The 27254-nt window shown below is 40.9% G+C and overlaps 1 protein-coding gene and 2 pseudogenes across 1 annotated transcript; 1 reads left to right on the top strand and 2 right to left on the bottom strand.

Moving 5' to 3' along the window:
- Window positions 1-1102: 1102 nt before the first annotated feature.
- LOC139018487 (stromelysin-2-like) lies at window positions 1103-18442 on the bottom strand (annotated as a pseudogene).
- On the top strand, window positions 3657-4049 carry LOC139018257 (large ribosomal subunit protein eL34-like; annotated as a pseudogene).
- MMP1 (matrix metallopeptidase 1) lies at window positions 18293-26601 on the bottom strand. The gene is made up of 10 exons (XM_070426909.1): window positions 26469-26601; window positions 25799-26043; window positions 25559-25707; window positions 25199-25324; window positions 24245-24400; window positions 23985-24102; window positions 21289-21422; window positions 19928-20090; window positions 19049-19152; window positions 18293-18848 (listed from the first exon to the last, which is right to left on the bottom strand). Exons 1-10 carry the CDS (start codon window positions 26568-26570, stop codon window positions 18745-18747), a joined length of 1401 nt encoding a protein of 466 aa, XP_070283010.1. The 5' UTR covers window positions 26571-26601; the 3' UTR covers window positions 18293-18744.
- Window positions 26602-27254: the final 653 nt, after the last annotated feature.

The raw sequence follows: 27254 nt of genomic DNA, 5'->3' as shown, positions 1-27254 counted from the left end.
AATGCTCTCCAGTTCCATCCATGCTGTTGCAAATGGTAAGAATTCCTTCTTTTTTACAGCAGCATAGTATTCCATTGTGTAGATGTACCATAGGTTTCTAATCCACTCATCTGCTGATGGGCACTTAGGCTGTTTCCAGGCTATGGTGAATTGTGCTGCTATGAACATAGGGATGCATATATCCTTTCTGATTGGTGTTTCTGGTTTCTTGGGATATATTCCTAGAAGTGGGATCACTGGGTCAAATGGGAGTTCCATTTTTAACTTTTTGAGGAAACTCCATACTGTCTTCCATAGTTGCTGCAACAGTCTGCATTCCCACCAGCAGTGCACGAGTGTTCCCTTTTTCCGCATCCTCTCTAGCACTTGTCGTTTGTTGATTTGTTGATGATACCCATTGTTGTTTTGATTTGCATTTCTCGGATGATTAGTGACTTTGAGCATGTTTTCATATGTCTCTTGGCTTTCTGAATGTCCTCTTTTGAAAAGTGTCTATTTAGGTCCTTTGCCCATTTTTTGATTGGATTGCTTATCTTCCTTTTGTTAAGTTGTGTGAGTTCCCTATAAATGTTGGGAGATTAAACCCTTATCGGTGATAACATTGGCAAATATGTTCTCCCATGCAGTGGGCTTTCTTGTTGTTTTGAAATTTTATTTTCTTATCTGCCCATTACCAGGAATTAAATCTTGCCTATCTTGAGCATATGGGAGGGCTACTATTTATTTACAAATGAATTATTTAGTGCAGACAATTGCCAACTGCAACTGAAGGCCAGACTTGGCACCTTGAGATGCAATAAAAGAGAGTGAGAGAGGAGGATGACACACAGCCATTAGTAAACCTGGCTCTCACTGGTTGTATTATTATACCAATGATAATGACTAAGCTGTTAGGAAGTGTCCTTTGATTTTACGTGCAGGTGTAAGACAAAGACTTGGAAATTGTTCAAGAAAAATAAATTTTAATCTAATCTGCATAAATTAGAAAGTCAAAGTTTTCAATACTTTGGCTCAAAAAGTCATAAGACCGAGTAGTTTACAATAGTTTTGATTCTCCAAATCATTTTGATATAAATTAATTAAGCTGCATACCAAGTCATTCCTATTGTGTTCCCATTGGCAATGAAATGAGTGTCTTTGTACCACATGCCTCTAATACAGCATCAACCATCGGCTCATCTCCTGGAAAATCATCTGCTAACAGTCTGGGGAAGCCTTGCTCCATGGACTGGCTGTTTTCGTCAAATCTGTACTGAATGAAAGAAATATAGGTCAACATTGTGCAGAGGCTCCATTGCATGCAACAGTATGAAGTAATGTTAATGCTCCAGTGTGGAATCCTAGATAGTTCTCAACTGGTGGAAGGAAGTGTTATAAACATTTTTATGGCTGAAAACGTATGTGACTTCCCTGGACTTTAAGCTTGGCACATAAATCAGAATTTTCTCAGGAACAAAGACATAATGATATTGTACAGAGGCTCCGTATGTATGTCTGAGGTTGGTTTTCTAAGCCTAGACACACAGAGCTGAAGTGCCCTTCTGCTGGAAAGGCATGAAGACTGCATACACATAAAACACAAAGTGAGTTAAATCATTTGACTAAAAATAAACGTTTTGTTCTCTATCACACTTGCCCCATAAACTTTGTCTTTATAGCCTGACACACATAAGCTTCCTATGGTGGCCATTGTCTAGACCTCAGTTAGTCTCTCCTGATGTCTTTTTTTAAAAGATTTTAAATTGATTTTGAGAGAGAGAGAGAGAGAGAGAATGAGAAATTGATGTGAGAGCGAAACATCAATCAACTGCTTCCTGGGGATGGAGCCTGCAACCCCAGCATGTGCCCTGATGGGGAATCGAACTGGCACCTTTCAGTACACAGGATGACACTCAACCAACTGAGCCACACTGGCCAGGGCTCTCCTGATGTTTTTTGGAGTCTGGATATATGAGCCAGTAATCAGCTGTTGTGAGAGCCCTTTATTATATTTGGGAAGTTGGTTCCCTCATAATCAGAAAGTTTGAAGTTAGACAAAATTAGAGGGTAAGAGTGGTGAATATCCTTAAAGAAAGAAATAATTTTCTTAATTAATTAAGCTGCATACCAAGTCATTCCTATTGCGTCTTACCTCCAGTATTTGTCCTCTACAAAGAAGTATGTTTTCTTTTCCTTATCAGAAACAGCTGCATCCATTTTCCTTACGGCTGGAGAAAAACCCCGGGTGTGGATGCCTCTTGGATACCCTGCTTGCACCTCATTTCCTCTGATGGCCCAGAACTGCTTTCCTATTGAAAAAAGAAACCCGCCAAGACCGGTTTGGCTCAGTGGAGAGAGCGTCGGTCTGTGGACTGAAAGGTCCCAGGTTCGATTCCGGTCAAGGGCATGTACCTTGGTTGCGGGCACATCCCCAGTGGGAGGTGTGCAGGAGGCAGCTGGTTGATGTTTCTCTCTCATCAATGTTTCTGACTCTCTATCTCTCTCCCTTTCTCTCTGTAAAATATCAATAAAAATATATTTAAAAAAAAAAAAAAAGAAAAAAGAAAAAAGAAACCCAAGAAATTCTGAGAGAATCCTTTTGGTTTTAGAAATGATTTTCGTGCATTATTATGAAAAAGAGGAAGTCTTGGTTTTAACTCTAACTACTAACCTAAAGGCCAGTTCATAGCTGATACTTAATATTCTCTGAATGAGTAAATGAATAAATGAGTGAACAAATAAATGGTCCACTGCCCTTTCTGGGTCTTATATTTATTATTTATAACTAACAGTGCCCAGTCCTAGTTATTTCTTATAGTCTCAATGACTTCTCAATCTAAATTTCTCACCTAGTACTCTTTCTTAAGCTTTGCATCAATATATCAGTTCCTTTTGACTTCCTCTTGCATCTCATGGTCACCTGGTCCAGTCTGTGCTGCTTCTGAATTCCTTGGGCATCCATACACATTTGAGTGAATCAGGACAATGCAATTCTATCAGTCTCTCTGCTTTTACTTTGTTATACTACCCTTCCCATGCCAACCCTGAGCCCCTTCCTCCCATCACAGCCAGGTTATCTAATCTAAAATGTCAATTTATTGCTTCACCTGCACTGAAGGACTTGTACCTGCCTGAGAAGTTCCAGATACACTATTAATTTTGTGTAAACATTGCTTCTGCCTGAGAGACCTTTCCACTCTACACACCCCACGTGTCTCCACACGGCAATGTTCTTCTCCTTTAAACTCATCCTAACATCACCTCCTCTCAGAGATCTGTGCTGACCCTTGGGTGTGGGTCACGTGCTCCTCCTCGGCTCCCAGGGCCCGTGGCCTCCCTCAGTCCCAGCTCTTACCATGCAGTATGCTGAGGGCTTCATCTCTGCTGCCGTCTCTGGAATAGGAGCACCTTTTAGTTTCAAACTTCACCACTAACAAGCACGGTTCCCGGCACATTGCACGTGATAAATAAATGCTAGGAATATTCATGGATAGCAGCAATACTTTAGGGTTATAGAAGCCTAACAATGTCCACTGTAATCTCACATTATTTCATTTAATACTCATAAAAATGGGGTTGTTAGAAATACATATTTTATAAAAATCCCCATACAGTTTGAAATTCAAAAATACTCCCAAATAGTCCTCTTCCGGGGACGGTGACTTCAGGTATTCACCATGGTCCAGTGTTTGACGTACCGTCGGAGGCTGTCCTACAATACAGCCTCTAACAAAACCAGACTGTCCCGAGCCCCTGGTAATAGAATTGTTTACCTTTACACCAAGAAGGTTGGGAAAGCACCAAAATCTATGTGTGGTGTGTGCCCAGGCCGACTTCGCGGAGTTCGTGCTGCGAGGCCCTAAGGTTCTAATGAGGTTGTCTAAAACGAAAAAACACGTTAGCTGGGCCTACGGTGGATCCATGTGTGCTAAATGTGTCCCTGACAGGATCAAGCGTGCTTTTCTTATTGAGGAGCAGAAAATCGTTGTGAAAGTGTTGAAGGCACAAGCACAGAGTCAGAAAGCTAAATAAATTTAAAAATGAAGCTTTTTTGAGTAATAAAAACAAAAGTCTCATTCTGTTAAAAAAAAAATACTCCCAAATAACTTACGAGACAAGATAAGATTTTTTAAAATGAACAGATGAAAATACTATATATCGAAACTTGTGAGATAAAACAAAGGATGGGAAGAAAGAGATATTTATAGGCATAAATGCTTAGACTAGAAAAAAAAGGCTCCAAGTTAATAAGGTAAGTTTCAAACTTAAGTTATAAAAAGTAGTAATAGAATGAATTCAAAGAAAACAAAAATGAAGGAAATAATACAGATAGAACATAATTAAATATTGGTCTCTGCAAAGACCAACGAAATTGTCAAATACCTTATTATCTTATGAAATCAATAAAGAAAAGAATGACACAAAGATTCAACATTAGTAATGAAAAAGGAAACACAACTTCGGCAATAATCAAAATGACAATAAAATAATACTCTGATAATTTATAACAATTGATTTGAAAACAGAATATATTGACAAATTCCTGGGAAAACATTTATAAAAATAACTCAAAAAGTAGAAACTCAAATAGCATATAACAATAGAACAGACTGAAACGGTAGTTTAAAAGCCTGACAAAGGAGCCAACAAGCCTGCATAGTCCACTAGGTAACTAATCCATCCCTGCACTGACACATTATGGTACCTCTTAAGGCTTTATAAAGCAGGACATTTCTACTCATCTTATGCTTCTCCAGGAATATCTTGGCTATTTGTGGTCTTTGCTCTGCCATGTAAAATTATTGAACCAGTATGTCAAATTCCATGAAAGCTTTGGCATTTGAATTGAAAACTCCCTGTATCTATAGATAAATTGGAAATTTTACTATATTAAACTTTTCTATCCACAAATATGGGATATCATCTATTTACTTAGGTCTCATTGAGTATTTTTAAATGGAGCTTATAATGTTCTTTGTACACATCTTATTTAAGCATTAGCAATATCTTACAGTAATAAACCATCCAAAATTTAACACACTGAAGAAAATTCATGCCTTGATGAAATGATTGCAATCTAATTTATTTCAACAAATTTTAAAACTTTATATAGTACTTATCTTTCAAAGTAAAAATGGTATCTTTGCTAGGAATTTCATATGCAGCATCTAAGTCTGATGGAAGAGAGGGCCAAAGTGCAGAAATCAAATGAAATTCACATTGGAGTTTCCAGGGGGATCTGCGTCAAAAATACCAGTAATACCTAAAAATTAATTACAATCATCTTTTCTCTGTAGATACATTTTTAAACAGAACATATTCTTCTCTTTATTTCAATCTATGCCAATTCAGAAGTCTATATTAGACTGTCCTCCTTAAGATCAAAGGGTAATAAAATCTGTGGTAGAAAAGTGTTAACAATGTACTAATTATTTAGCATAGTGTCCATTCTAAAAGTCTGTAAAATATATTATGTGCTCGTTTTGAAAAAAAAAAGTAGCAGAAAACAATAGACTTATTTATGCTTGAATGTGAATAGAACATCTTTGTAAAGAAACAAAGGAGCCCTAACCAGTTTGGCTCAGTGGATAGAGCGTTGACCTGTGGACTGAAGGGTCCCAGGTTTGATTCTGGTCAAGGGCATGTACCTTGGTTGTAGGCACATCTTCAGTAGGAGGTGTGCAGGAGGCAGCTGATCGATGTTTCTAACTCTCTATCCCTCCTCCTTCCTCTTTGTAAAAAATCAATAAAAATATTTGGGAAAAAAAAAGAAACAAAGGAAATTGGTAGCAGTGACTGCACAGGTGGGGAGGACTGGGGATTGCATAGGTCAGAGATGGGAGTTTTCTTTATCTCTGTCTTTGAGTGATGTTTTAATATTGTGCCATAAGCATGTATCACTTTACCTAAAATTAATGAATTTTTTAAAAAAGTATTTGTTAGCAAAGGTAAAGATGTAGTGCTGCTTCTAAAGAGCCACCAGAGCTTTTTGAAGAAATTACATATGATATTTAAATGCAACAATTACTAATTCACTTATTCAACACATTTGTTGAATGTGCCAGTCCTATTCTAGGCTCAGGGGATATAAAAATTTAAGTAAAAAAAAGAACAGATGAAATCAACTATCTCCATTGACCTTGCATTCTAGTGACTAAGAACAGTCTTTATATGTCTGAAAAAATGATCTGGATGATTTTAAGAAAATAATAAAATGCAACAAAATCAGATATAAGTCGTTTTAAAATGTGGTGGAAATATTTTGTTTAACAATTTGTCAGTTTTTCCTCTCTAAGCATTATACATTAAAAAAAGATAGGAAAATAGAATTTTCTGGTCTGACCTGTCTTTAAAGAACAGGATTTCTCCCCTCAGGGTGCTGACTGAGTTGAAGATCACAGGTGGCCGGTGTCTGAGGACTTGTTTGTGACTTTGCCAACAGGTCAGTCTGAGGCTTAACCCTATATTGGCTCCTCACAGGCAAACAGCCTCTTTAGTCCAGAGTCAGAGTTTTAGTCAAACTAGGGGTGCCATCTAGGCCTCAGGTGTTTCAGCTCCAGGTCCAGAAAAGAGGGGAAACCATGGCAACACCACAGCCGACATCAGGACCAGATGCACTGATCAACAACCTCTACCCTTGCACAGACCAATGAGTAGAGAGCATGACCCTGATGACAAACCTAATTCCCCTAGTCACCATGATTAGTGATTTTCCCTCTACATAACCCTCCCCTGAAAGCCATCAGGGAGCCAGGTCTTTGAGCTAACCTGTCTCCAGGCGGGGCACACTTCCTAAAATACAGTAAACCCTTACTTTCTTTGCTACAAGCTCCTTTTTGTGTCTTATTGAACTCTGATGTTGGCAGGCAAATGCCGGGGTCCAGCCCCAGCGGGCCAGGAGTTCCCAAAGGTGTGGACGGAGTCGGCAAAGAATGATTTACCTGGAGACAGCGTTCATAGCTCTCTATAGTCTCTGTGGATCTTCCTATGCCTGGCTGTGGCCACAGAGAAAGATCCAGAGGCAAGCTGAGCCTTTATTTTATAGTCAGAGGTAAATAAGGTAGTGGTTTCCATAGTTACACTGTTCTTGTGTTTCACTTGTTTTGACCATAGTTACACTGTTGTGAGTTTCACTTGTTCCCTCAGCCCATTAGCTTCCCAGATAAGATCTAGGGAGCCTCATAAGGTCAAGCCTAATTATGCTTAAGGGGACTGTGCCCTCTAAGCTGGGACTTGTTCGTGATTTGCCAACAGGTCAGTCTGAGGTTTAACCCTATATCGGCTCCCCACAGGCAAACAGCCTCTTTAGTCCAGTAACAACTTCTGTTTTGAAAAGTAAAGAAGTAATTGGGAAAGACTTTGTATGCATATATGCAGAACCCATGGACAGAGACAATAGGGTGCTGAAGGCCTGGGGCGGGGAGGTGGGGGCAGGCTGGAGGGGGTCAATGGGGGAAAAGGGGATGTATGTAATACTTTCAACAATAAAGAATTATTTTTTAAAAATAAATGGGATCAAAGTAAAAAAAAAAAAAAAGTAATTGCGGGACATTTTCCCAATTGGATATAAACAATAGCCAAGACACATGTTCATATAGACTTAATGCAATACACTATCCCTTGGATATCTGCAATTTGATATAATGAGAAGTTATTCTTAATGAGGGTTCTAAGATCAGACAAAACCCACAGTCATCAAAGAAATACTTAATGGCCCATTCTATATTTTGCTTACCAAAACAGAGTAAACTTTTAAGACATCTGGAAATGTTTTTGATAATAATTAAAATAAAAACATATTCTGTAGATGCTTGACTCATTAGAAAATCCAGAACATCCCATTTCTGGAATAATCTTAGTTATCAAGACTATTACTATTAAGTTATTAGTTACATTTTCTAAGTATAAAAATAATCAGCACCAAAATTATTCTGAGAGAAGTACAACTAACCTGATGCATCCTTTGTCCATTGTTTGTCATCATCAAAGTAAGCATCTCCATTAATCCCCGGCCCAGGCGGATAGGCATGAGCCAAACCTTTCCAGGTCCATCAAAAGAGTAAAAGTCTCTATGTTCTAAAACAGAGAATCTTTTTTATTGAGAAGATAGGTAATTAGAATCTCTTTGGACCCTTTTTCAATAGAACATCACCAGGTAAATTGATGCACTTCACGTTTGTTTGTTTCTTACTTCTAACTGCAAATGTGATCATTATGTCAGCCTCTCCTTCAGAGATCCTGGAGAATGTCAGTGGAGTCACCTCCTCCCAGACTTTCAGAGCTTTCTCAATGGCAGAATCAACAGCATCTCTTGGCAAATCCAGTGTGTAATCCACAATCCTGAATGAGGACAATTGAAGAAGATAATATTTTCTCCTGACATAGCCCCTTATCAAATCTCAGTATTATGTGGAAACCTCTCAGGACCCATTCGTTACCTGTAGGTGAGGTGAGTCTTCCTCCACTTTGGCATGCCGGGAAAGGTCCTGAATTCTCTGATGTCAGGGACTCCGCACCTGGGCTTGTGCATCACCTGCAGCGTGTCTGAGTCCAGCTTCCCTGTCACCTTCAGCCCCAGGAACTTCTGCATTTCTTGGATTTTGTTTTTAACAGGGCTACTGTCCTTCCTTTTAGCAAACTGTTTTGCGTCTTTTGCAAGGTTGTAGTAGTCTTCTAGGTAGTGCTATTGGAATCAAATGTGTAGTTTTTAGGTCATTCTTAGGACTTTTTAGGCTTTTGTGCAGTTGCCCACTTCATCTATTTGAAGTATTCCTCCAGTTTGCTGAAATCAAAATAAATGTCATATTCTGTTTTGCATCCTTTGCAAGGTTGTAGAACTTTTGTAGATATTGCTAATGGATCAAGAAATGCGGTTTTAAGGTCATTTTTTATTATTTTTAGCAATTTATCCAAATTTCAGAATTTTAGTCATTGCCTAGTTTATTAAAGCAAAAGTAGTTATCGCACTTAATCTGATTTTTAATTAAGACCCTCATTTAATTATTTTATCTTCATACTAAATTTTAAATTCATTGCAATTTAGCTTGTTTGCCAAGTAAGCAATTTAAAGTTAAAAATTCGGGTCCTGCATGCTTAAAGGAAAAGAAACCCTCCTTGACACGACTGTGTAGAGAGTTTGGGTGAATATATATAACTTTACCCACTTTGTTCATATAGACTTGGTTCAAGACTGAAGTGGAATAAATTCTTTTGACAAGTAACATATGAACCAGAAATTATTTGAAAATTAAAATGAGCAAGTTCTCCCTCCCTAATTCTTTTAACTAACTAAATTCTGAAGCAAGAGACATTCCATGCATTTTTAATTTGCTATTTTCATTTATAAAGTCCCAAAGCTGCTGCTACTATTTCATTGTAAAACCTTGATTAATTCTAGCCCTTCCTGTGCCTTTCTTTCCTTCTCTGTGAAAATAAAGGGACTTCCCACCTCCAGCAACTTTAATATTGTCTAATGCTAAATTGTGGCAACACAGTAACCTCCAATCCGGTCACATTTGCTTCACCACTGAGGTGGGGAGGTGGCAGTGGTGGAATGGCTGCAATTTAAGGAAATACCTGGAGGAGATCCATGTTAGGGCCCTCCTCCTCCTCCTTCTTCGCTGCTCCATTCAGGGGATAAGCCTAGCAGGCTGACAGACATAACAGCACAAGGATGGTAAGACGGTTCACTCTCACTCTTCTTCCCTCAGCAAAGCACTTTCCTTGCTATTGCTTTTTGTGTCTACCTTCTAATGGCTGCCCTTTTATAGGGTGGCCATGCTCTAGCTGAACAGCACGATCATCCACCTGTTTTCTTAATCTGAATGACATCAGAAATGTTCACAAAAATTCAACGTAAAGATGATAGAGCTAGCCTATATCAGTAATTCCCCCCAGCCTCCTAAACTTGAGTGATAAAAGAATGATAAGTTTCCAGGAAATGATACTATGTCTTGGTAAAGGGGGTAAAATTGACCAGGTAATTTTTGTGTGTTCACTGAGAGGTAGCTGACAAGCCTGGTAAAATGTCATGTGTTTAGAAGACAATTAAAAACCAGTGTGATTTTCTTTTATAAAGTCAGTATTTTAAACTCAAATATAAGTGCATTAGGAATAAGTAGATACATGGAAAGAAATTTTAAATACAATTATGGTCTAAAAATGGGAATTGCTGTCTAGGAAGATATTGGAAGCAATGTTTTATTTCTTGAGTCCTTGTTTGAAACAGCTACTCCTGATTTTCAGATGGATTTACTGGCACCGGAGGAGGAGGAGTGTGAGAAGGAAAGGCCTGTGGAGAAGGGGAGGAGCATGACGATTCTACTCTGCTGTTCACTCAATTTTGAAGGGATATTATGGATTTCAGAGTGAATAATATGCTTCTAGTAATCACTCCCTGGAAGCTTATTAATGGAAATAAATCAAATTGCATATTGGGCTGAAATGTTCCTCCTACTTTTTCTTCTTTTTTGCTTTATAAAAATTTTCTTTTTATCCCCTTTACCTCAAGCCCCAAGTGCAGAGGAAGAGATGGACTGAGACTTCTAATGAAAAATGATTTCAAATCCTTCCTATCTAACCACTCACTTCTGCCACTATAACTTTTTACATAGTAAGTCTGCAATAACTGTTTTCATTAAATTAATCTATTACTATAGAGGTCCCTAAAATTCTTATTATACAGAATTATATTTTTTTCACTAAAGATAAATTAACTCTACCATACCTGAATTATATAACTTTAAAGTGATGGGAGACTAAATTAATGAGTGTGCAGGAAGGATCCTCTGGGCATGGCCCACCACTTCTACCTTACTTGAGGTAGACTGGACAGGGTGGGATTTCTAGGCTCTGGGGGAGCCAAGCTATGCACTGAACCAGCCTAGTCAACCTGTGGCATAATGCAGCTGAGAAGTTTGCTCTGCAGCGTGATGCAGTGTAAATGGACATCAGCTTGAAAATTAGAGGGGTGGGTGGGTGGTAGCATTGACCACCAGACCTGGACTTAGAGCAAGTATCTATTTTCCGTGAGCCATTGTTTTTTCATCCATAAAAATGGGAGTGGATGTAACCTTATTCACAGGGTTAGGCTGGGAACAAGTCTTCTCTTATTCACTACAGTGTCTTTACTAGACAAAGCTTGTTGGCATGAAACATCTGTGGTAATGCTCTCAGTCACTTAGCAAGGTCTGAGATGCCTCATCTTTGAGGCATAATTTTATTGGTGTTGGCACATCCTGTTGATGGATCTTATCATGTGGTTAGGATACAAAAAAAGTTCATGTACTAAGAGCTGTGATTATGATTGGCTATTTTCCAAGTACATGTGTCATGGGAGTGATGTTGGTCTATAAGCTTGTCCTATATTAAACCATCACACCTGGAAAAATTAATGATTTGAGGTGAGAAGGGACCTATGTTTGTCTTTAAGAAATTCATTACTTATTAAAATTCTGGAGTATGTACTAGTATGTGGTCAGGCAAGTATAGCATTATTCTTACAGCAAGGTGAAACCTTTCTAGGTATACAGTTGCTACTGTATTCCAGGCCCTAAATATGTTATTTCTAATCTTTAGAACAACTCAACAGGGTAGAGATTAGGATCAGAAAAAGTAAGTAATAAGTTAAAGGTCAGCCAGCTAACCTGATAAGAGATTACTCAGAATCCTAATTATTACAACTTATGTTTATATAAAACCTCTTGCCTTAAACGTTGGCTCTTTCCCAACTTCTTTCTCTCATGTTTTGACAGTTGTTTTACTCATTCTTAAAACTTTCCCATGAACTTGCCTTCAACTTACCTCCTCACTCTCTGTTCCCCCCACCCACCAAATATCTGATTTGAATTTTCTTTTTATCTGTGTCCACCTCCTTTGTAATCTGTGGCTTTTGGCCTGAGCTGCACAGATGTTGCTCAGATAGAACATATGTCTACAATCCTTTACATTCTATAAATAAGACTACTCAAAGGTGGAAGGTGGTCCAATTCTTAGAAAAACTGGTCAATTTTCAACAACTAACAGCCTCTGATACTAAAATTGTGTGTATATATCATATATATGATTATATATATGATTACATATATGATTATATATGTATATGAAAAATATATAAGATTATATATGTACTAGAGGCCTGTTGCATGAAAAGATTCATGCAATAGGCCTTCCTTTCCCCTGGCTGCCAGCACCGGTTTTCCTCTGGCACCGGGGCCCAGGCCTTCACTCTGGCCAGAACCGCCTTCACAGCCCTTGCTGCTCGGAGCCGCCATCAAATCCCTCGCTGATCAGAGCTGCCATCAAAGCCCTCGCTGCTGTGGCCGGAGCTGCCTTCAGTCTTTGCTCCTCCACTTCGCGCCTACGTATGCAAATTAACCACCATCTTTGTTGGCGGTTAATTTGCATATCTTGCTGATTAGCCAATGGGAGGTGTAGCGAAGATACGGTCAATTACCATGTTTGTCTATTATTAGATTAGATATGAAAATATATGTGTATTTATAAATATAAAAACCAAGCGACCAGAATGACGAAATGACTGGAACGACCAGAACAACCAGAGCTACCCCAGCTGATCCCACCCCCATTTGACCCCCTCACCCCAATTGGGGGTAGGGCTGGCCAGCCAACCTACCATGCCCCCTTCCCCCTGCCAGCCTGGCCCCCATGGCCCCCATTGGGGCGGGCTGGCCAGACCCCACCCATGCACAAATGTGTGCACCGAGTATATGTATATATATTCCTAAAATCCTAAGTCAGCTGTGGCATGACTTAGTGACATGACGCTAATCTTGTGAGGTATTGACTCATATAAGGTATTTGTTGATTCTCTATGCAAGGGAGGCTGCATTCCTCTGGCAAGAGGGAGCTACTACTTTTGCCCATATGGAGCTTTCAGGGAAATGTAGATTCTCAAGATTATCAGGCTTATGCCCCAATTATTCCAGCTCGAAAGGGCCCAACGCAATTAAATCTGGGACTGATTTTCAGCACAATCTATAATAGATACAGGATTTCCTTAAACGTTGCCATTAATGTCTGTTGGCTTTTATGGTGTAGCTGGAGTAGGTATTTTGTTGTCCTAAGCTTATTACTTTCTTAATGAAAGGGCGAGGGCTAGGCCTTCCACCTTGCCCCAGGGTAAAGGCTACACCCTCCATCTTGCCCCAGGGTAAGGGCTACGTCCTCCATCTTGCCTTGGCCACGTGCTTGGCAAGAAGGTTCTTCCCGGAAGTCTAAGACTCTGCTAGCCACACCCAGGAACAAGACATCGACTTGCGCCTGGCCAATCGGCAGAGCACAGTCCTTTCTCCTCCCCTTACTCCAACCCCCCCTTTAAAACCCGTCTCTAGGCGGGGTTCTGTCTCTCGGCCACTTGGTTTGCCGTTGTGTCGGTGAGTCTGGTGGAAGGGAGCTCAAGCTAGCTTGAAATACAGATTCTTATGCTTTTGCATCAGATTGGCTGGCTCCCTGATGTGGTTTCTTGGGAATCTTGAAATCTGGGCATAACACTTCTGTCAAATTCCCAGAGCAGTTAACCAGCCAACTTCACATGTATAATTACCATTCCTCTCATACTACTGAAGTGTCACAACCACCTGATTACTCAACACCTCACCATCCACCTTTATCTCTTCACAATCAACAACAGGTGAGATTCTTAGTCACTGATGCCACTGCAGTCCAAGGGTTATCACTACCCCACTTTCAACTCAAGTTATCTTAACCTGGTATTCCTAGAAAGCAAAGCCTAAGTGTAAGCATAAGTACCTATTGAGACATATGATCCAGAGGGCTGGATTGAGGGCCAGGGAGAGCAAAGCAGGGAAAATGAAAGAGACAGAAACAAAGATGAATTGTCAACTGGACAGAGATATGAGAAATATGTTGCTCCGTATGAGACTGAAGACCCACTTGAAATATTTTTGGAGGACATCCTTTGAAGAAAGAAAGCGGGCTGCCTTTATCTATTCATTCCTCTTGTTACAGAAGACCAAAGAAATACCAAGCATGCTTCCTAAAGAAAGGGAGGGACCCCATTTATTAACACTAGTGGACTCCGGGAATAATTTACAAATCAGAGTGAGTAACATGCAGAGGGCTTCACTTTTTATAACCTTCTGGGGTCTTTGTCTTGCAGATATGGTTCTGCCCCCTTCCATGGCCTTACAGGAAGGCTCCCAGGTGTTGGTGGTCCCCAGACCATATCCGATGATCTGTCCTGGGGCCAGCAATAAAGACCTCCCCCCCGCCCCAGGGCAGTGCATTGTTCACAGTTTTTATAGCCTGACACTCCTTGCAAGACCAGTTTCCTCCTCACTCTCAGGTGGTTAAACATTTGCTCCACAAAGAATTATTCTTTTCACTTCTAGGTTGCATGTGCAGGAACTCTGAGTCCCCTGGCAGAGCTTGATGCAACACCCACATAGGAGGCAGAAAAGGCATATGGGGGGGGCAGGGAGCGGCAAGAAGCCCACTGCTGCATAGGCCCAATGAGAACAGCTGTCAGTTAAGAGGCGGGTTTAGAACCTTCACAGAATAGTCGCTACTGCTGTGGTTGGGATATAAGACAGATGAGGCCAAGGGAGAGTCTGAAGGGGTGTCTGGTAATCTCTGTGACTCAGTAATTTCGCTCTTAGGAACATAATCAACAGAAATGCCAGGGGATGAAATGCATAAGCATAATGCTGAGCACAGTAAGGCATATCAAAGGGAATATATGTTATGCCCAGATTTCAGAATCCCCAAGAAACCACATCAGGGAGCCAGCCATGTCCGATGCAAAAGCATAAGAGTCTTTATTCGAGCTAGCTCGGCTCCCCCACCTTGCCGACACAGCAGCAGGAAGCAGAGAGAGATAACTCTGTGTGGAGACGGGTTATATAGGGGGAGTTGGAGTAAGGGGAGGAGAAAGGACTGTGCTCTGCCGATTGGCCAGGCACAAGTCTGTGTCTTGTTCCTGGGTGTGGCTAGCAGAGGCTTAGACTTCCAGGAAGAAGCTCCTTGCCAAGCACTTGGCCAAGGTAAGATGGAGCACTTACCCTGGGGCAAGATGGAGGGCATAGCCCTTACCCTGGGGCAAGGTGGAGGGCCTAGCCCTAGCCCTTTCAATATATACTTGATTCAATTTAGTTCAAGAATGGACAAATTTAAGACATTACACAGCAAAAAATGGTTACCTTAGAGCAGCAGTTCTCAACCTGTGGGTTGCGACCCCTTTGGGGGTCGAACGAACCTTTCATAGGGGTCACCTAAGATCATCAGAAAACACATATATAATTACATATTGTTTTTGTGATTAATCACTATGCTTTACTTGTTGTTGTTTTTTAAATATATTTTATTGATTTTTTACAGAGAGGAAGGGAGAGAGACAGAGAGTTAGAAACATCGATGAGAGAGAAACATCGATCAGCTGCCTCCTGCACATCTCCCACTGGGGATGTGCCTGCAACCCAGGTACATGCCCTTGACCGGAATCGAACCCGGGACCCTTCGGTTCGCAGGCCGACGCTCTATCCACTGAGCCAAACCGGTTTTGGCAAATATGCTTTAATTATGTACAATTTGTAACAATGAAAATACATCCCGCATATCAGATATTTACATTAAGATTCATAACAGTAGCAAAATTACAGTTATGAAGTAGCAACGAAAATAATTTTATGGTTGGGTGTGTGGCATTACGAAGGTTGAGAACCACTGCCTTCGAGGAATAGAGCATATGGAGTGGATGCTCCTGTGCTGTTTTCCAGGACTTTAGCCCCAGGGCTGCCATCCTCCTGGCTACTGTGAGGATTGGTGGCTTCAGCTCCCAGTGTTCCCTGTGCCTTTGTCAGGCAGGAGCTATCTTGCCTGGGAGCTATGCCCCTCCCCTTGAAACCAGACCTCAACTAATGACTAATTGACACAGGGACACAAAAGGCTCATTCCTTTGCCTCAAGGTGAGACTAATTGTGATTCAGTGTTTGCTGGGAGCTCCCTGCTCCTGAGATCAGAACAATCTCTGCCTGAGGCCACATACTTTATCATTCTTTAGCATTTTTTCCTGCTCTGAAAAGTTTCACCCACTCCTCTTCTCCTGGGAGCACTTCTCCCAGTGACCACAATGAAAAATTCCCATTTCAGGCTCTGATTCTGGTGAGCTGAGCTAACATAGACTTGACCGTTGCTGAGAGAGACTCCAGAGGGGCCTGCTGTGATGCTGGTAATGCTCTATTTATTGTTAACTTTGTGATAACTCATTGATATAAACATTTATGACACATGAGTTTTCTGCATTCACATTATACATCAATATAAAAATGTATCCTAGAGAGAAAAACTTAGCCAAACACTGTGAGTGATAGGAGCAGAAATTGAATATTGGGGACCAACTAGAATTTTAAGAAATATTAATCGTGCTCTGTTAACCATGAGTTTTGTTCTGACTAAAGAAGGCACATTGTAACTGGCTGGGAGCTGACCTGGAAATGCAGCCCATCCTTCCCATCCGGGAGCTTCCTATTATCAGGGAAAGGTTAACAACCTTGTTGCAGAAACCAGAGCTGCCAGCTCTTTGAAGACCCCCAGCCTTTGTATATCACTAGCACTTTGAAGGCCACCAGCCTTTATATACCCACAGGCCATTGCAAATCTCCAGCCCCCATTACCTGTAAACTGTCCATTTGGCATATACTTTTTGCCTACTTTCCCACGTAAACTTTGTCCTTCTACCCAATATAAGCATCTGGCTTATGGTGGGGTGCAGAGCAGATTCTTAAGGCTGACCTACTGCTTTCTCATACTGCCCGAAGTATTGGATTAAAGACTCATATATGATTCAACCCTGTCTCTGCTTAATTGGCTCAAGTAGTGACAGGCAGCACGGACCCATTGATCGTCTGGTTACATGAGCACCTCCTGAGAAACTTGAAATTCATGGTGCTGGAAGCTACCTGTATGACTTCTACGTATATAACACCCTCCCGAATTAGGCATGATAGACTAGACAGCACTTGCCTAGAAAAACTAGATTATGCAGGTTTAACAAAATCTAAAATCTTATGTGGATGCAAAAAGGCCACATACTAAACCTGACAAGCTCAGGGGAGGACTGCGTAGCACCTTACAAACTCAGAGACCTAAATTAACTACACAAGATAGTCTTAAATTACAACTTTCTAACTAAAAGCAGCTCATGGTGGATAGTCATGTCCTAGGTCGGCATTTTTTCCTAACAAAGGTCAATCTTTACCTTAACTGAGACTGTCTGTTGTCTTTTTTACATCTATGATAACATACCTGCTAACACACGTTTGGAATATCAAAGTAATTTCCTTTTTTTCTGGACCCCTCAAAGCACAGCCACAGAACCAGAGCAGAGACCACAAATCTCATTGTTATTGTATTAATTGTTGACTGCGAACTATCCTATTCCCACCAATGTAAAAGAAGTAGGTGTGTATTTCCTTTACTTTTTACCCATCCCAGAGGTGTCCCACTTTGCTTTCTCCTGCCTTCCTAAGGTATCATCAATGGATTTCATGTAACCCCCTTATGCCTCCTCCTCTGACTCTAATATATAAAGTAAGGTGCAAAACTGCCATTCTCTGGAGCATTTTCTCCATTGGTTGAGATACTGCTTCCTGGCAATTGTCATCACTTTGGCTCAAACTCATAAAAATTCTTACGGGTTTGGACATTTCTTACATTGACACTTAGTAGCTTAACACAATAAAAGACTGAAGTTTGGGGTAACTGTTTGGAGTAGTGGCCCAGCAATTCAGGCTTCTTCCATCTTGTGGAAACTCTCCTAAGACATGCACAGCAGAGGAGGGAGACCCCTGGAGAAATTTGCACCAGAAATCAAATGTTTCCATCTGGAAGTGATATTGATCACGTCCAGGCACAATCCACTGGCCAGCACTAGTCAGATGCCACTGCCCATCCCTCCCCACACCAACTACAGGAAGTTGGACTGTAGGAAAACATAACCCTCCCGTGTGCCTGGAAGAAGAGAGAAGAATGTACCCTTAGAAAACTCTACCATGCTGTTACTGCTTTTACCTAAAATTAATTTTAGAATCCTAATTTGGAACATGGAAAATAGACTTTCTTCCCCTTCTATATGATATAAATTCCATAAGAATGAAAAATATTTGAAGTTTCTGTATTTCCAAATTTCCCACATGAATATTTTGCATGGTTGTCTACTTCCCACTTCAAATTTGAAAATTTAGCTCTGTGAGTGGGGCATTATAATCAGTAATAAAAGTATTATAACTTAACCATAATAGAAAGTTTTTAAAATAGTAGAGACAAAGATGGCTTTATTATAAACATAAGAAATTTTATTTTCTGTAACAAAAGCTGTCCCTGGCATTTCAGGGTGTTAGTAGGTAGTGGCTGCGTACTTTTTCTCAAGCTGCTTTTTCTCTGGTGTAGACTCTTGCCTCTTTCTTTCTTGGGAGGAGACATTCATCACCGTGGCTGCTCCCAGGTTTAATGTAGAGTCTTACACTTTGTAAAAGAGCTTCTGTCTTTGCAAAACTGGCTCATATGTATCGATAAGCTATGAAACTTGGCCTTTCTTAGCACTCATCTGTAGAGCTAAGTTATAAAAGTACATAAAGTATTGCATTCTAAATCATGCAGAATGAGGTGTAAATAAAATTATACTAAATAGCTCAGAATTTCTAAAAAATATATGACTTTTCAGGAAAATTCCTTCCTTGGGCTCTTGAAATATATTTTTCTGTTCAATGTTGAAACAGTCGATCAATTTCATCTACAGTTGAACCAGCTGTTAGCTTTCTGGAGAGTCAAAATTCTCTTTGTTTTAGGATCAAATTTGTACTGCCTTGTTCCACGGAAGAAATAGAGAAATCCTAGAAAGAAAACAAAAGATATTTACTACATTACACAAGTCATTTCTAGGTTTAACTTGAATTCTTAAAAAACCCAAGTCATTTGTGAGAACAAATTTTTTTTTTTTTTTTTGGCATTTGCTGTTCTAAATAATAATACTGATGCTGTTTTATGGCAAAAAAAAAAAAAAAATAGAGGAAATAGGTATATATTCACTTACCATCTTTCTGGAAAACCGCATCAACTTTGTTGCCAATTCCAGGAAAGTTAGCTGCTATCTGTTTGGGATAACCTGCATCCATGGATCGTTGGTATTCATCATACCTGGTCCAGAAATGATTAAATGTGTCAGAATCATTTGTTAAACAAGCAGCCTTCTCAAAATCACTATAGGGCTGTGGTCGGCAAACTGCGGCTCGCGAGCCACGTGCGGCTCTTTGGTCCCATGAGTGTGGCTCTTCCTAAGCCTTAGGAGTACCCTAATTAAGTTAATAACAATGTGCCTACCTATATAGTTTAAGATTAAAAACTTTGGCTCTCAAAAGAAATTTCAACTGTTGTACTGTTGATATTTGGCTCTGTTGACTAATGAGTTTGCCGACCACTGCATAGGGTATTCACCAACAAGAATGTTATAAGAACTAATTCCATAGATCATGTGTACAATGGGGGTGGGGGTGGGATGAGGTGAGGTAGGATGTTGGGGAGACTAGAAGATTTATAAGATCCCTCTAAATCCAGCATCTAAATCTAATTTTCCAGGTGATGCCACACTGTGTCTTATTAAAGTATAATGTGACTGAAGATAAGTCTCTTTTGGCTGAGGTAGCACTCTCTCTCTCTCTCTCTTTTACTTCTTCTCTTTTTAAATTCATCTCCAACTGACCCCTGGGTTCCTGGGACAGCTATTGCATGATGATTATTGAACAAGAGACTTGGATGCTTGACTGGCTACACGTAGCCATGTCTGGCACCCCACATCTGCCCATTCATAGAAAAGGCAGCTAGCCAAGGCAATGTGAGAATCTTTTGTGAGTGGTTCCATTTAGAACTTTCCCCTTCTATGTAGAGAAATCTGGTGCCCTAACTTTTTCTTTACCTCCAGATCTTGTCAGCAACAAAGAAGTATGTTTTCCCAGTCTCTTCCTCAAAAACAGCAGCATCGATATTCTTCACACTTCTAGGGAAGCCAAAGGAACTGTAGATGTCCTTGGGGTATCCGGGCAGCATTTGCTGCCCCTGAACAGCCCAGAACTTGTTGCCTGCCAATCAAGAAACAGCGGTTAAAACACCCTGAGCACCAGTAGGCAGTGAGCAGATTTCTACCTAAGTTAGTTTCACAGACTAGAGCAGTGTCCTGGCTACACATCAGAATTAACTAGGGAGATCGTTAAAAATACAGATGCTGGTATCCAACCACAGACAAATTAAATCAATATATTTTAAAAAGTGTTCTTGATGATTCTGATATCCAGCATCTTCAAGAATGGCTGGTTTATGGGGTTGGAGACTTCTATTAGGAGCCAGGCATTGACATGACTAAAGAGTTCATGAGGCCACCTCAGGGATAGTCAATTTATGGAATTTCAGGACCTCTCCTGCTTTAATGTACATACAAATTTCCTTGGAAGCCCGTTAAAATTCAAGGAGGGCTGGTGAGACCTGACAACATGAATGGACCTCAAGGGCACTCAGCTGAGTGAGATTCTGTATTTCTAACAAACTCTCCAGGCGATGTCAATGGTGTTGGTCTAAGGGTCACCCCTTGACAGCATGGCTGCATGCAGCATCCCTATCTGCTGCCTAGTAGGAGCCCTCCCCATCTGAGGAGAGTAATTTACATAAAAATAGCTCTAGGACATTATACAATTCAAATGCTTCTGTTGCATCCCCTCTACAGCATTGATCCAAGTCTCTGTATTTCATTTCTCAGCAGCCCCAAGAATGTAGAGAGGGTTTAAAATACATAACTAGTATTCATAGAACACAATTTCATAAGTCTAGAGTCATAAACAGGCCAGAATATTTATATCTCCAGTCATATGCTTTTGATTTAAAATTACTCAGAAATGCACTGTGCAATTCTTTTTTTTTTTTATAATATATTTTATTGATTTTTTACAGAGAGGAAGGGAGAGGGATAGAGAGTTAGAAACATCGATGAGAGAGAAACATCAATGAGCAGCCTCCTGCACAGCCCCTACTGGGGATGTGTCCGCAACCAAGATACATGCACTTGACCAGAATCAAACCTGGGACCCTTCAGTCCGCAGGCCGAGGCTCTATCCACTGAGCCAAACCTGTTAGGGCATACTGTGCAATCCTTAATTAAGGTGATGGACTCCCTTAATTGATTTGGTGAGATTTATATTTTTAAAATTCCTTAGAGAGAGAGGAGGTAGTACTCTCTTCTATCTCAGCCAATGAGAAGTTAATTCATACAATCATTGGAAGCATTACCTTTGAAAAACCTGACTTCATCTCTTTCAGCAAACTCGTAAGCAGCTTGAAGTCCATTTGGCAGATTTGGCCAGAAGGTAGTGATGAAATTGAGCTCAGGTTCCGGGTAGTAATAACTTATGCGTATGTAGAACCTGGTTTGAAAAAAAAAGAAAAGGGTTTTTATCTAATCTATAGCAAGTTATGGCTGATATCCAGCTCCTTCTTACTGCTGGCCTAGTGGTGTGCTGGTAAATGTTTAACATCTGGCTCTCCAAGGTGAGGGTGGAGTGAAGTCCTGGTTTGCAGCATTTGCTTATTCCCAGGTTGGAAATATTCCCACAATGGCAGATTTCAAGAGATTTGCGGTGTCACACCACTGTGTGGTATTTCTGCCACACAAATACATTAGGTATAAACAACCACAAGAACATAAATAAAGAATAAAATGAGGCAAAATAATTACAAAAAGGTGAGTTGTTCTTTTTAATCCTTTCCTGAGTATATGTTTATTGATTTTAGAGAGAGGAAGAGAAAGAGAGAGAGAGAGAGAGAGAGAGAAACATCAAGTGAGAGAGAAACATTGATGGGTTGCCTCCCCATATGCGCCTCTACCAGAGATCAAACCTGCAACCTAGGTACGTGCCCTGACTGGGATTTGAACCCACAACTTTACTGTGTATAGGGTGATGCTCCAAGCAACTGAGCCATCTGGCCAGGGCCAAAGAGGTAAGTTGGAATTATTTTTATTACCTTTGGTTAAATATAATTATGAGTTGATGTAATTTAAAATTTTTAAATTCATTTTTAGAGAGAGAGGAAAGAAGAGGGAGAGGAGAGAAACATCTATGTGAGAGCAAAACATTGATCATCTGCTTCCTGCATGCCCCCCATCGGGGATAGAGCCCATGATCTAGGCACGTGCCCTGACCAGGAATCAAACTGGAAACCTCTTGGTGCATGGGATGATGCCCAACCAACTTAGCCACACCAACCAGAGCTAACTTAACTCTTAAGAATGTTTGTATTTAAAAACCAGCTTGCAAAATTCTCAAAATTTAAAACTCGGCTTTGGCGAGCCCTTAGGATTCTGCTGCAGCACACCTTTGGCTGGAATACAGCACTAACATCCTACACTAGTGTACACTTTCAACACACAGGACCTTCCCTACATCATGCCCTATCTCACACAAACCCTTCAAGAAAGCATTACTCTCCTTTTACAGGTGAGAAATTAAGGCCAGGGAGGCGAAGGGAGCTATCTAACGCTGAGCAGCTGGTGAGACAAAGGTTAATTTTAAACTCAGGTCTGGGAGCCCCTCCTTTTGTCTTGCTTTGGTTGGTGGTTTGCAATGTTGATTCAACAGTCCACAGTGACTGGAGAAACAGCAACACATAGACTGCCATTGGCCCATCAGAAGCATTTCCATATTCGAGGCCGCAGGAAGGACTGTGACGGTGGCTGTCAGAAATCAACCTGTAGATCCAGCCCTGCCTCAGTTCTACCTCAGCCTCTGTGAGACCTTGGACGTCAGTTACTGTCACTGTTTCTGTTCTTCCATGTCTTCATTTGGTGATGTTTGCATGATCTCAGGGTCCCTTTAGTGCCTGCAAATCCTAGACTTGGCCCTACTCTTTGGAGTAATCCTTCATATACTTGCTTGGATAGGTGTTCTACTCTACCAAGAGCTTTCCTTAAGCACCATGTATTTCCTGAGCACCCCCAGCACTGAGCTGCACCCAGTGACTTACATCCAGCCTTATCTTTTTTACTCAAAACGAGTCCAGAAGGGGATAAAAAGCATTAGCAGTCCATGCCCTGCATTGTGGGGTAGATATGACCACGATGTATTAGAACGGCACCAACAACACTCCATAAAGAGTGGCTGAGGAGATTAGAGCCTTTCTGAGCACCCCTACTTTCTATACGCTGTGGACTGCATCATTCAGAAAAAGGGTATCTAGTGATGATGCCTGGTCTTTTAGGAATCAGTACAGTGTGTAGGGCAGGCCTGTTCTTCATGTGTGAGGGTTCCCCAGCCTTCCTGAGGCCACATGCTGCACAGGGAGACCTAGGATCTTCCTCTGAGGAGGGAAGCACATTGTGTTTGCTCTCATCTACCCAGGAGAGGGGCCTCCTGAACTCATGGGGATTCTCCTGCCATGGCTCCTGCCCCTCTCTGGGCCTCTGGAGGCAACAGAGACCTGTCACCACCACAGGCTTTGGGAGGATTATCTTTTCCAGAATGGAAGGAGTAATACTTAAAGGGGACCAGCATGATGGTGCCATGAAAATAACTGATTTCTCTTAATAACGCACTAACATCCTGATTATCATAAAGAATATCATAAGTGATAAGAGCCCCGGAGAAGGTGTCAGAAGACCAACTTTGTATCCTCAAAGGATCTCTTTCCTTCCCTATGCCTTACTTTACTGATCTGTAAAATGGGATTATAGTTACTGACTTTCTGCTGCAATGTTTTGGTGTTTGTTTGTTTGTTTTTCCTGATAGTCAAATGGCAGAATACATGTGGGAAAACAAAATTGTTATAAATTAATTAGGTTTGGCCAATGCAAACAAGTGCTATCACATAATTATGTATGTAAACAAATGTAAGATAAGCAATGTGTGAGACATAGTAGTGGCCCATATGGATCCGTAGTAGTGAATGTTGTTGTTATTACAAACACCAAACAAGAAGAATTGATGTCTTACCTGTCTTTGAGGAACATCACTTCTCCTCGAATCGTAGTGATAGCATCAAAGGTTAGTTTACTATCACACACTTCCGGTGTTTGGGGCCCCATTGGCTGGTTGGGATTTTCAGAGCGTCCTAAAGAAAAAACAGATCTGAAGTTAGTGCTGCCTGGCTTGTGAAAAGGACATAAACAATGAAAGGCAGCTTCTTAAAAGATACTGTATCTCATGGCTGCATCTAATGGCCCCTTGTCTGTGATGGTTTCCTTTGTACTCACCATATATGGTCTGGATACCATTGATGTCATCCTGAGCGAGTTGAATATCACCGCTGAAGGAGTATCTGGGGTACATCAAAGCCCCGATATCAGTAGAATGGGAGAGTCCAAGAGAGTGGCCCAATTCATGAGCAGCGACATGGTACAAGTTGTAATCTAAAAGGGCCAGTAAACCCATTTGCAATTACTTGAAATGTTTTCAGTTTTTAGATATTTAATGAAGCAGTAATCTACAACTCTACAAGAACTAATGCTCTTATTTTCTTCATAGCTTTAAATATATATATATATATATATATATATATATATATATATATATGCTTTTTCCTAAAGTGAAAGGAATGTGTTAGTTAAGAGTAAAGAGCTTGGTTAGTGCCTAACGTCTATGATTACCCTGATATAATAAAAAGGCAAACTCAGTCGACTGAGGGTCTAGCACAGACTCATCAGTCTCACCAATGATTAGATAACACATATTTCACAGAGAAGCAATAGATTTCTATTAACACAAATTGTTTTTTCCTATTTACAAAACTGACACATCCTCCATGTTGGAAATTGTTTTTTCCTATTTACAAAACAGACACATCCTCCATGTTGCAAAAACACATAAGCCTCTCCTCCCTTATTCCATATAATCGTACAACCACTATTAAATTTTGGTGTGTATGCTAGTAAAAGAAAATTTTTTTTGGAGACGCCTATAAGTAAACCATTAGGATTCTCAACATTTTCTTAATAGAGATTTTAGTGTGGCCTATCTATAGCCAATAAAATGCTGTTACTAACAGAAATATTATTTTCTTACCCTTTTCTAAATGTATCGTGACTTTTCTTAATGGTAGTAGAACATACATGCTTCCATTAATGCGTTCTTTCCGTTAAACCAACCAATTATTACATGCATCACAAAGGGGTGGGGAAAATTGAGAAAGGCAAGATTAGTTGATTTACCTCTGAAATCTTTGGTCCATGTTTCATCCTCATCAAAATGAACATCCCCTCCAATATGTGGGCCTGGCTGAAAAGCATGAGCAAGGATTCCTCCAGGTCCATCAAAGCGAGAGTTGTCACCATGATCTGCAAGAAACAGAATTCAACAAGTGTCCCCCTTGGTTTTTAGGGTAGCACTGGAGAGAAGCTTTTGCTTTGCCATGAGGCCAACAGACTTCTATCCAATGTGATATAATTTCCTCCTTAAGCCCCAAAATCAACACTCCTCTTAAACAAGAAACTCTAGCTGTGAAGCTGAAGAGATTTAGGGGCCAGGTGAAGTGGAGGTGAGAACACATTCATGCTACAAGAAGAGCTTACCTCCCCTGACGAAGGATATCAGTATGTCTGCTTGGCCCTCAGGGGCCGTGGAGAAAGTTAGGGGTGTGACAGCACTCCAGAGTTGAAAGGCTTTCCGAATGGCATGGTCCACATCTGCTCTTGACAAATCTGGTGTGTAATTTTCAATCCTAAAAATGAAGTGGAATCGAGACATATAAGACCTCATTTCCCAGCTGTGATGGGAGGTAGCATTCTCCGCCTGCTGCTCGGTCTCTTTACCTATAGGTCAGGTTTGTGTGCTCCCACCGAGGGTTTCCCTCAGTGGGGACAAACAGGGCCACGTCTGGCACCCCACATCTGGCCTGCTTCATCACCTCCAGGGTTTCAGCATCTGGCTTCCCAGTCACTTTCAGCCCAAAGAATTCCTGCATTTGCTTCAGTTTGTCAACCATGAGGCTGCTCTTTCTGTTCCTTCCAATTTGTTCCCCGTCACTCTTCAGGTCATAGTACTTCTCCAAGTATTGCTGGGGAAAGATAGCATTATTGTAACACTGGACAGGAAATCTTTCTCAAGATTGATAGGAAGCGAGAGAACTACTTTGAAAGACTGTGTTTAGATTTCACGATCCTTATTATCTTTATCACTGCTGGAAACTGTAATTCAGAGGTAAATCTCCTTACCATCAGTTACTATGAAGTCAAAAATACAATCTGTAGAGGAACAAATTTGCATATTGTTCCTTGGGTTCCTTTCACTTCCAGCTAGAAAAGGAGCGTCTATGCATGCATACATACATTTTGGAGGAGAGTGAGCTTTCTAACAATAATGTCTCTTTGTAGAAAATCCACAGTTAAATAACTACTACTACTAACTACTACTTCTCTGTTATACTGTGGAAAAATGCAAATAGAGGCTTTTCCATTTCTGGTATGGAAATTCAGCAGTTACCTGGACCGTCTGCTCAGCATCCTCTTGCATTTTTAAAGGCGCTGCTGGGAAGCCGTGAGACCCCACGCCCCAGAGCAGCAGCAGCAGGGGAAGGCTGAGCATGCTGACCTCTGTCTTCCTTTTCAGCTAAAGAAATCTGATGGCTCCCCACCTGCCTGCGGCTCCAGTATCTCAGCTAGGGAGTTCCCTTTTTATAGAGAGCCCTTGCTCTTCCAGAAAGCCGGACGTGGTCTGACTCACGTTTCATAACATCCTCTTGATTTACTAGTAGCAGTGAATCGCCTTAGCAATCATCAGAAATGTGACTCCAAGTAGATTATTTGGGTTCCCTTGGTGTTGCAATCTTATGATTAATATCAAGCAGGGTGCATGTGAAGGAGACACACTAAACCACCTAAACAGTTGTTTTCTTTCGTTTGCTTCTATTCTGTTTGAAAAAAGGCCTTATTAAACAGGACGTGGATCACAGAGTATTCCACGATGTCTTAAAAACAGGTCATGATTCTGCTTGTTGTAAAGTGATCCAGGTTGTACACACACCTTGCTTCCAGGGCAGAGGGCAGGATTGCTGACATCACAGGCTCTATGCCTATTCAGCACCTGTAGTGACTGAAGTTTGTTGAGCTCCACTGGCATTCACCTTGGGGTGGTTTTCCTGGCTTTGGTGGGGTTCCCTGCTAAGCTGCCTACTACACTATTTGCATAGCACCATGGTTTCCCTTAATCTTTATTCAGGCCCAGGATTTGAGAACCTTGGCTGAGACGACCCTCGTTCATAGGTGGCCT

The sequence above is a fragment of the Myotis yumanensis genome, unplaced genomic scaffold, assembly GCF_028538775.1.
Source record: "Myotis yumanensis isolate MYYU_CA2020_CCGP unplaced genomic scaffold, mMyoYum1.0.hap1 SCAF_10, whole genome shotgun sequence".
NCBI classification, from domain to species: domain Eukaryota; kingdom Metazoa; phylum Chordata; class Mammalia; order Chiroptera; family Vespertilionidae; genus Myotis; species Myotis yumanensis.
This window is presented reverse-complemented; position numbering and strand designations above follow the sequence as displayed.

Excerpts from the sequence above, each read along its gene's own strand:
- MMP1 (XM_070426909.1), bottom strand. The coding sequence starts at position 26,570 with ATGCTCAGCCTTCCCCTGCTGCTGCTGCTCTGGGGCGTGGGGTCTCAC. Across the intron at positions 26,044-26,468 it reads ATGCTGAGCAGACGGTCCAG|CAATACTTGGAGAAGTACTA; the intron begins GTAACTGCTGAA and ends ATCTTTCCCCAG. Across the intron at positions 24,103-24,244 it reads TGGTATCCAGACCATATATG|GACGCTCTGAAAATCCCAAC; the intron begins GTGAGTACAAAG and ends TTTTTTCTTTAG.